Raw genomic sequence first — 10,070 nt, forward strand, 5'->3', positions numbered from 1 at the left:
AGGAAATGTATAGAGATCAGTGTGGAGAATATGAATGTGAAGGGTTAGACGGTCTCGAACGTCTCAAAACTCGATTTAAGCTTTGATCCTCAAAGTTTTCGAGAATAGGGGATCAAAAATCGATTATCGTGTTTCTAGAAACTATCAACATACGTTTTAGCGGTATCGTGCACCTCATACGCAGTCTGTGCAGTTTCCACTTCAAGTTTCCCTCTTCTACTTCTTTTCAGTTTGTGAATTTATTCCATGATTTTCGTAAAGCGATCCTTCACCTCTTTTTCCTTATTTCATGAACATATGTACTATAACCCTAAGCAATTTTATATTCCTTGTTTATTCATAGAGTTCCTGGAAATTCCGCTGCTGTCACTGCTTTACAAGAAGAGCTCAACAACCGAGGGATCGAAAATATTTGTCTCGAGGAAGAGGTACTTTATTCGTCGTGTCTTTAGAAACGCTTGTGCAGTAAATGTAATTGCATGTCAGATTTTAAAAAGTAAGCTGTATGCCTGCGATATTTGAGCTTTATCGAGGTGTCTTTGGAATATCTTAGCGCTAGTTTGGATAGCTACCTTTTCTGTATGAGGTGCCGAACAGGAAATTTTGCGTTTTTTTTGTTTTTTTTTTCGGAAAGTGGATGAAAGATGAACCGGCTCAAGCCTTTCTTTTTGTTTGCCAAGGATATTAGAATTAACACGGCATGGCGGGTCAATAAAGTTCCGGTATAAAAGCATTTGCACTGTGAAGTTAACTTTAATCAAAGCCAGATTTTAAGGACGGTGTTTGGGAACGGAAAGCACTGGTGACAAGTTGGAGAGCGACAACGTAAAGAAGCTGTAATCCTCGTTTACCTCTATCATGTCTGGAAACAAAGAGTTATAGTTACGGTTTACGATGTGGTCATATTCTCTTGATTCCCTTTAGTCTTTTTGTTATTGAATTGGTATTTCTGATGGAAATAGGTTCACTTGACACTAGTTATGTAAACGTTTAGAACTTGATGAGGTTGTTTTTGGACTCTCATTTATTTCTAAATGTCTCTTTGTAGAGGTGGAATGATGTCAATAATATCACCAGCCTCATGAAACTCTTCTTGCGGAAGTTACCGGAGGGTCTTGTTACTGCAGGTACTAAGAAAATCAAAAGAAATGAACAATCGTTAGACGACGTTGAGCAAAATATATAAAGTATCAGTAGCGAACGGATTAAGTAATAAATATTTGCCTTTATTTTCTGAATAAGACGATTGCTTGTTTGTTTTGGGGGCCAACAAATTGAGTCATTGTTAATATTTTTTTCATACTTCCTTGCACAGATTTGTACGATGGATTTATTGAAGCCAATAAGAAGGAGGACCCTGTTGAAAGGATGTGGGCAATAAGATCCATGGTTAGTTTTGTGTATAGTATGATGATGAGGTAGTGGAGGGCTTTTTGCTCTTAGGAATGAGGTCACGGTATTTTTGGTGATCGGTAGGTACATTACACCTTTTGTAACGTGGAGAGCGTCCAAGGGAGAGTGTCCGTAGGAAAGTACCCTTAGGAGAATACCCGTAAGAGGGTACCCGTAGGAGAGTGCCCGTAGGAGAGTGCTCGTAGGAGAGTACTCGTAGGATAGTGCTCGTAGGATAGTGCTCGTAGGATAGTGCTCGTAGGAGAGTACCCGTAGGTGAGTGCCCGTAGGAGAGTGTCCGAAGGAGAGTGCCCGTAGGAGAGTGCCCGTAGGAGAGTACCCGTAGGAGAGTACCCGTAGGAGAGTACCCGTGAGAGAGTACCTGCAGGAGAGTACCCGTATGAGAGTACCCGTAGGAGAGTACCCGTAGGAGAGTACCCGTAGGAGAGTACCCGTAGGAGAGTACCCGTACCCGTACCCGTACCCGTACCCGTACCCGTACCCGTACCCGTACCCGTACCCGTACCCGTACCCGTACCCGTACCCGTACCCGTACCCGTACCCGTACCCGTACCCGTACCCGTACCCGTACCCGTACCCGTACCCGTACCCGTACCCGTACCCGTACCCGTACCCGTACCCGTACCCGTACCCGTACCCGTACCCGTACCCGTACCCGTACCCGTACCCGTACCCGTACCCGTACCCGTACCCGTACCCGTACCCGTACCCGTACCCGTACCCGTACCCGTACCCGTACCCGTACCCGTACCCGTACCCGTACCCGTACCCGTACCCGTACCCGTACCCGTACCCGTACCCGTACCCGTACCCGTACCCGTACCCGTACCCGTACCCGTACCCGTACCCGTACCCGTACCCGTACCCGTACCCGTACCCGTACCCGTACCCGTACCCGTACCCGTACCCGTACCCGTACCGTACCCGTACCCGTACCCGTACCCGTACCCGTACCCGTACCCGTACCCGTACCCGTACCCGTACCCGTACCCGTACCCGTACCCGTACCCGTACCCGTACCCGTACCCGTACCCGTACCCGTACCCGTACCCGTACCCGTTTCCGTTTCCGTTTCCGTTTGATATTGTTGGGAGAAATTCTGGCTTGGTCACTCATGGGTGATTAAAAGATTACCCCTTACATAACCCTTTTGCCGTTATACTTTTCTGTTCTCCTTTTCATCCCCTCCTTGAGTTTAAGGGTGAAGGGCAATCTCCTCAGGATAAAATAAGGGGGTTAATTTGTTGTTACGAATGAAGGACTGATGACGACTCAAATCACGGAGTACAGAGGAGTTGTTCGTTACTGATTTTTTGTTTTTGTTAGGTGCAAGAATTGCCTGATTATAACTTTGAAACACTCAAATCACTCGTGAATCATTTGAAGTTGGTGTCAGATAACTGTGACAAGAATAAGGTAATGTGAATAGTCATGCACACTGTATCTTTCCACTCGTGTTGGCCAGTTATCTATTAACAATGCCCCTACTTTGCGAGTTAAAATTACAAGGGCTTAGTGCGATCGTTTGGTGAGAGAAATCGGAGAAAAAGACAGATTTACTCTTGACTGAAGTGCCTGCTATCCGCTCCCCTTAGTTATTGGAAGCACGGCGATTGAATCTGACTTTTCTAGGATTTTTGCGCCCCAAAAATAAAAAGAAGAAACCCGAATGCTGTTTACAGCTTAGTGAGCAGAGTTATTTGATATTTCGTTATTATCCTATTGCGCTAAGTAATGAACAAATACCGCGTGAGTCCATTACAATTTCCTTGTTAGTCAAAATCCTGAGAGATACTACACACCAAAACGTCTTATACGTTAAATACATTATACTCGATTGTTTCAAACATTGCTCGGCTAGTGTTTTAAGTGTTGGGGGAATATCGCCGTAAAGATTAACAACTCTGAAGTAATCACGTGCCAAAACTCTATATAATACCAAAGAACGAACAAGTCTTTTGTTGCTCTGCTTTGCAGATGGAAGTACGTAACCTGGCCATTGTGTTCGGCCCAACCATCATTAGGACTGGGGACGACTCTATGATGGCCATGGTGAAAGACATGTCGGACCAGTGTCGCATAGTTGAAACACTTATATCTGAAGTAAGAAAATTAAAGGATCGATAAACTTAGGATGGCCTCAACGTTATTATTATGCAAGTTCCGTTTGTACTAAAACTTGCAAACTTTATTTCAGTGTGATTGGTTTTTTGAGGAGTCTGAAGGTGATGAATGCCCAGTGAAGGTATCAGTCAATTACTTTTTCCTTCCATTTTAATTGTTTTTTCTTGAGATTGTGGTTTTTGTTAGTTGCTCTGTTAAGAGGAGACTCAGGCGAATCTGAATTGCATTGTGAAACGTGTAAGTTAATGCCTCGTGCATTAGACGAGTTAAATGAGTTCAAGCAAAAGTGGGTCGAGCCACACATGTCTAAAAAAGCCTGTCAACAAGCACAAATTGCTCATTATTTCAGACCCAGTTGATCTTTCTTCCAACATTTGTTTATCCTACTCGGGAATCAACATCAAAATAGTCGAGTTCAGACCGTTCCCTGTTGTTTGTTCGTCTGTTTTTGGAGTGGTTTTCGGGTGAGTGTCGAAAGTAATCCCAGATTGTATTGGTTTTGCCTTACTTCGCTCGGTGATTGGTCCAGAAAACTCCCGCCACTCTCTTAACCAATCAGATGCAAAACAATTAACAATGACGACTTGGTCACCCGTGTTTTCCCGCTCTTTAGGAAGTTCGCTTGGTTTTAGTGCCAGTTCTCCCTTTTTTTTTGCGGTATTTTCTTTCGTCTGCTTGGGCGAAGTGATAACTTCGGTTTTCGTTGTAGGACACGTAATCGAAAAGCGCTCTAAACTCGTTGTTTTCTGCATTTTACTAACAGCGCTATGTGTTAGGCCTTGATGTTGAAAAGAAACCTTTTAATTACCCTTTATAAGATGTAGACTGAAGAAGTTATTGATATTTTCCTGATAGGCCCTCTCACAAGGTCAAGAAACACTGCAAGAGCATATCCTGTCTCAAAATGTTCTGAGCTCTTTAGGACAGGTTGCTGTAAATTTCGGTGAGCTCTCAGTTGTTTACCTTTTCGTCGAACAAGAGAAACCATACAAGCCTGAGATTAACTATAATGGCGAATATCATCGTAGTATTATGGTAGTAAACTGGACGTTGTTAATACTATAGCTGAACTACACTGTTATTTGGATTTTGCACTCTTAGGGCACTGGTTAAACATTCATTTTTACGTTAGTCGAATCGATTAGCGGTTGGCGAGAACAAACGATTTTTCCTTATTAGCAAGGTTCCGGCTAAAATACAATAGTCGCTGTATAACCTTCATGTGTCATAAAGTGTAGTAGCACTTCAGATCCACACCCATGAAAAATGGTTACAGTTGCTTACAATATGTTCAAACGAGGAGATAAAACAGTCTTGCAGACCACGTGACTAAAATGGATTCCGTATCCGTTTACTCATGCTTGTTCCGCGAGGTTCCCAATAACGTTCGAATATGTCACGTATTGCTTCCACAAGATGGGGAATATAACAACGAGGAGTCAAATCGGAGTGTGTATGGACAAGGCTCTTACCTTTTATTAGCATTAATTTGTTTGTTTTCTTTCCTTATCAGGAGATGATGGGTCATATAAACCGAAGGTGAGTGTTGTTGTTTAGTTTTGCTTTGTATTTTTTTTTTCTTGTCGTGCTGAATGTCAGTTCTGAGTTACGCTCTCTTCTCAACCCATACTTGTTTCTTCAGCTCACTTTTATGTAAATCGTGAACAGTTACGACTGCTTACTGGTCATGAGAAATAGAATGTTTTATCAAGGGGGTCCTTATACCTAAATAAAGGACAATGGGTCACACGGTCTCGATATGTGCTGTAACCTTTTCTTATGCTTGCTGTTGGTCTTACAGTCCAGCGGAATATCTCTTCATATCCCAAAGTTCCGAAGTGGTAAAAGTTCAAAGTCTGACTCGGGCCAGGGCAGCTCCTCCGATGGACCGCTGTCCGATTCACAGGGATCCGAGGGTTCGCCTCCTCTCGAAAGATCGCCGGTGGTCAGAGCTTTGTCAGGAGACGGGTCGAGATCTAACTCGCCCACCATGGAACGATCAACAAGATTTAGCAGCAAGAGGAGTACAGAGAGTGCCCCGGGCTCTCTCCAGTTAGTGTTAGACCCTCCAGACGTAGAGTTTAGAGCTAAAGGAGCAGGTTCACTTAAGGCGTATTCATACGCAATGCCGCCCCCTCCGTCGTATCGACGCGTGAACCCCCAGAAAAGGTCAACCAGTCCCGGAACACCTGAGCAGCCGCTTTTACCTTTGGATGTCACCTTTACCATGGTGCAGGATACAGAGGCAAAGAAGTCGGCTGACGAACCACCCAGTGATCAGGACAACACCCCCAAGCCGAGCTTCTCTTCCTTCAGTGAAGAGACACGCCGAAGGCTGCTGAGGCTTAACCTGCAGAAGAAAGCTGCGGAGAAAAGGCGACAGAGTGAAGATAGGGGGGTGACATCCCCCACATCACCGCCTGGTGAAAGGATCGATGACGTATCGCGTGAACGGAAGATGTCGGATCAGGGCGTGTTTGAGAGTACTGATCAGCTGAGTAGCAGCAGCACTAGCCGAAGTAGCAGTGCACATAGCAGCAAGAACCCGTCGCTAGACTCGCTTCACGTTACTGTTCAGCCTCATCCTGATAAGAAGGCTAGTATAACTCTTCACAGCGAAGCAGCGCGGATAAACAATAGCGTGAAGGCGATGTCTTTTGCAAACGAGGTGGTACATCACGAGCCAACGCCAAGATCCGAAGAAACCGTGGTGGCTGTTGTAAAAGGGCGTGGAGTAGTGTCTGGGACACTGAGGCAGTTTGAATCACCTAGGAGGCCAGCTAGTCTGGATCTCAAGACAAAACGAGACAGTGCTGAAGAGCACCGCCTGGCCAGGAGATCTCTAGGATCTGAAGATAGCAGTGATGCATCCAGCGACGAAGGAAACGAATGCGCCATCAGCATGTCCAAGACGTTTGACGAAAAGCTACGGATTTTACTGGATGTAGATAACACATATGGAAATAAAGAAAACAGAGTCGAGGCACAAAACTATGAGAATAGATCCTCTGTGAGAAGCGAACCTCTGAAGAGACCAATCCCAAGTGGCGTAGATACGGCACAACGGCGATCATCCGATGAACCTGGTAGAATTTACAAGATTGTTGGAGTGAGCCCTTCAACTGATTCTCAAGGAGAAGGGTTTCACACAAGGAATTCTGAAAAAAATACAACTCCAAGGAACGCCGAAAATCCTGTAATAGAGCGGAAATCGAACAGTGTAATAAAAATAAACACGAGTAAATATTTCACGGTTCCTTCATCAGACGAGCGGCCAAGGTCCCAGCCCTCCTCTCCACCGAGGAGGGTTAGCGTTGAAAGCACACCCGAAGTTTCTTCCAGAAAGGTGGGTACGTTACGGCAGAGATTTGAGAGCACCTCAAGTAGACTGTCCGATGGTAATACAACACCTCGGAGTAGCAGCCAAAATAGGGGGAGAGATTCTCCATCTTCCCTTGCTGCTCGGAGAAAGATCGGATCAGTTCATACAACGACTCCGGTTTCGTTGAAAGAGTTTAACGTCAAACCAAGTGTTACAAAGACTCCGGGGGGTCAGCCTGTTCAAGTGCCAAGGGGCCAGAGGGGCATGCAACGAGAAACAGCACAGAGATCACCAGAGAGCAGAACGGTGAGCTCGAGGAATATTCGGCTCGAGTCCAGCCCAGCGAAACATTTATCCACATCACCAGCTAGATATAGCTCAGGAAGAACTGATAGCGGCCTCGACTGGAATGTGCCACGGTCAAGAATGAATGTTTCTCTAGTCAACGATAGGTCAAAAGGGCCGCCGGCTGTGAATAAAACGCATGCAGTGCCCAGAGTTGTGAGTAAAGAGTATGGAACCAAATCTAAACTCTTATCGCATAAGGACTCTGCGAAAGAGCTACTGCCTTCCAAGGCTAGAATATCGTCAAGGGACGGTAGAGGTTCTCAGACCCAGCGTAAGCTGGAGAAGGATGCACAACACATCGCTGAATTGCTAGAGGAGATGCACAGCGAGCGTCATCTTCACTTGTCTCGTCAGCAGTCAGACATATCAGGAGAGGCGCAGAAAGCCGCTGCTCAGCGTGCTGCTTTCCGCAGGCGCAGGCGGTCTCTGGGAGATGATAACAACCCTACTCTTGCACTACAGAGGCCGACCTCACCTGAGCAGGAAAAGGAAAGTTTGCCTGTTAACAAAGGATGGGAAGGTAGTCAAGGAAACTACCGCGCATGGCCTCGTGAAGTTGACCCAAGACCAGGTAGCTCGCAGCGCGGAAGCCGTGGTGTTTACACTGTCACGAGCTGACCTACGGACAAATAAGACTTCTCATATGACATATTGGTGATGGATATAGTTCAGCTGACCCAAATTATCTTCTTTCCCGTTTGACTCTTTGATCCTTTCTTTTAGCCGTTCGAAGCTGAAATACTTCAGTGTTCCTGGTTTTTTATCAGCACGCTGGAGAAGTATATATCTGTTTTATTTTGAAAAAAACTTAATTATTATAATGCAATTATTTCTGTATTATTTTGCTCAAATTATTTTAGTTATTTTTGCAATGCTGCTTTTTAAATCTTTTTCCATCTTCTAAAACTGTTGTTGTATGTTACTGTATCATAAAACCTTTAATAAGCAGCGGAAAATGCTTGTCCTGTGAAAAATTGATTTCTACTTTCCATTTGGCATGTTGTTGTAACAAAAACACAAAGAATACAGAACGAGATTGAGGGCATATTTTAACTTCTAAGGACATGTTCCCTCCTAGGAATAGTAAAAGTTATTGCTAATATATTTCCTTCAGTATCAAGGGAAAAGTATTGTGGTTGTAAACAGAGGATCAAATTTTAAAGACTTTGTTGTACAGAAAAAAAATTTTACAGCTAGCTCGTTTATTACGTTTCTTGCATATTTTGATATGTTGCTGATTGTATGACGCGACTTGCTGGACTCGTAAGTCTGCTGTACATTACAGACCCTTTATTTTATGAAATTTTTACTTTTTTTTTGAGAAATGGTTCAATTGCTACTACAACTTCTATTTCCTCATATGTAACATAAAGTTATTTTATAGACTAAGTGCTATTCTTTAAAATTGAGGTGCCCTACGTTTAAAAACAAATTCTTAAAGTAAAAGCTTACAAGACTGCAAATAATTACAAGTAAGAGTCACATTCCTTGACAAGGCCTAGAAGGTTTCTATTTTGACAGCATTATTTTTATATCCCAACTGTGCAGTGTAAAGTTTCTATAAATTTCAATATTCCCCTTGCAAGCGCGTAGCTCTATAAGTTTTGTATAGTTTGTTGTCAAGGGTGTATTCTTATATCAATATATAGAAGTATTTGTGCCTTAGTGTGAAAAGTAATGTGGACGATTGGGGCTTGACAATAATTATTATAATTAATGTTTTCATTTCAGATAAATTGGATGGAGTAAGTGTCGGGTAAGTCGTGAAGATAGGTCCATGTTTTCACTAAAAATGTCTTCTCTGAATAGTGCTGCGTAAATTTATGGGGGGAAAAATGTTTCTGCCCCTTGTTGTTTCCTGAGCTTGTTCCTTTTTTAAACTTTTTAGTTTGTATTTGTTTGAAGAATTTTTATATTAAGGGAATACCTAGATCCTCGAAGCCCCCAAGTACAAAAGTTCAGAAATCAGAACGCTATCACTCGTGAAATATATATCAGAATTTTTTTGAAATGATAATTATTAGGCTTCGCATTTCGTGGAAATGGACTTGTCTTCACGATTTACTTTTAGTATTTTCTCAAAGCTAAATGCGAGTGTGAATTGCGGGCGAATTTAATGTCTGTTTTATACTGTAATTTATTTACAGCGGATTGATTAAAAATCAAATGTATTTTAAGTATATTTGCATGTGCAGTGGTGAATTTCTCAAAGGCTTTTTCAGCAACTAAGATTGTTTTCTCTTCAAGTCATTGCTAGTTAGTATCAGCCTGCATCGCAGGCGTCATTATTAGGGCTAGTTGACGTCACAAGCTTACGATCGTTTCTTCGACTCGCCATGTTCGATTTACAATTAAAATAGACGGTGGGGGGAGGGGGCGCGAAATGCAATAATAATTCTATTGCTCTAACCTCTCCTCTCTCATTTCTTTGACTATCACACTATCGCTCAGACACTCTCTCCCCTCATCTTTTTACAAATTTCCCTCTCTCCTCAGCCTTCCACTGCTGGAAAAATCTCCCTTTTTCGCTCCTCTTGCAAACTTGAACAGGCTTCGGCCTCGCCTGTTTGCGTAAGCTATGACTTGACGTTCTCACCTTGTTTGTTCGAGTAATCCAGCAAAGTGCACCACCTCATGAACGTTATATTTGAAAAGAGAAAGGAACTGGATGGAACTACCCGTTTCACGAGGGCGTCATCTCCAGTCAAACAATCACCATTAAAAGGTACGTGACTCGCGTCAGGACGTAAGTTCTATTTCGTGGCCTATTTTTGTCACGATTCCATGCCTATTTCTCAAATACCAGCTCCAATTTCATTTCTTCATTCCCTGTGGAAGTGAGTTCGAGGTTAACCCCAACGCT

At 43.5% G+C, this 10,070-nt stretch overlaps 1 protein-coding gene across 2 annotated transcripts in view; it reads left to right on the plus strand.

Moving 5' to 3' along the window:
* Positions 1 to 9,389, plus strand: part of LOC131791147 (rho GTPase-activating protein 23) — a 29,852-nt gene extending 20,463 nt beyond the window's left edge. For both annotated transcript variants that reach the window (XM_059108462.2, XM_059108463.2), the window contains exons 18-26: positions 344 to 428; positions 1,049 to 1,127; positions 1,316 to 1,389; positions 2,740 to 2,829; positions 3,391 to 3,516; positions 3,611 to 3,658; positions 4,393 to 4,480; positions 5,051 to 5,076; positions 5,339 to 9,389. In XM_059108462.2, the coding sequence (XP_058964445.2) occupies positions 344 to 428; positions 1,049 to 1,127; positions 1,316 to 1,389; positions 2,740 to 2,829; positions 3,391 to 3,516; positions 3,611 to 3,658; positions 4,393 to 4,480; positions 5,051 to 5,076; positions 5,339 to 7,825 (3,103 nt within the window). In that variant the 3' untranslated portion in view covers positions 7,826 to 9,389. The remainder of the gene's footprint in view (positions 1 to 343; positions 429 to 1,048; positions 1,128 to 1,315; positions 1,390 to 2,739; positions 2,830 to 3,390; positions 3,517 to 3,610; positions 3,659 to 4,392; positions 4,481 to 5,050; positions 5,077 to 5,338) is intronic.
* The last annotated feature ends 681 nt before the right edge of the window (positions 9,390 to 10,070 follow it).

The sequence above is a fragment of the Pocillopora verrucosa genome, chromosome 10, assembly GCF_036669915.1.
Source record: "Pocillopora verrucosa isolate sample1 chromosome 10, ASM3666991v2, whole genome shotgun sequence".
Classification (NCBI taxonomy): domain Eukaryota; kingdom Metazoa; phylum Cnidaria; class Anthozoa; order Scleractinia; family Pocilloporidae; genus Pocillopora; species Pocillopora verrucosa.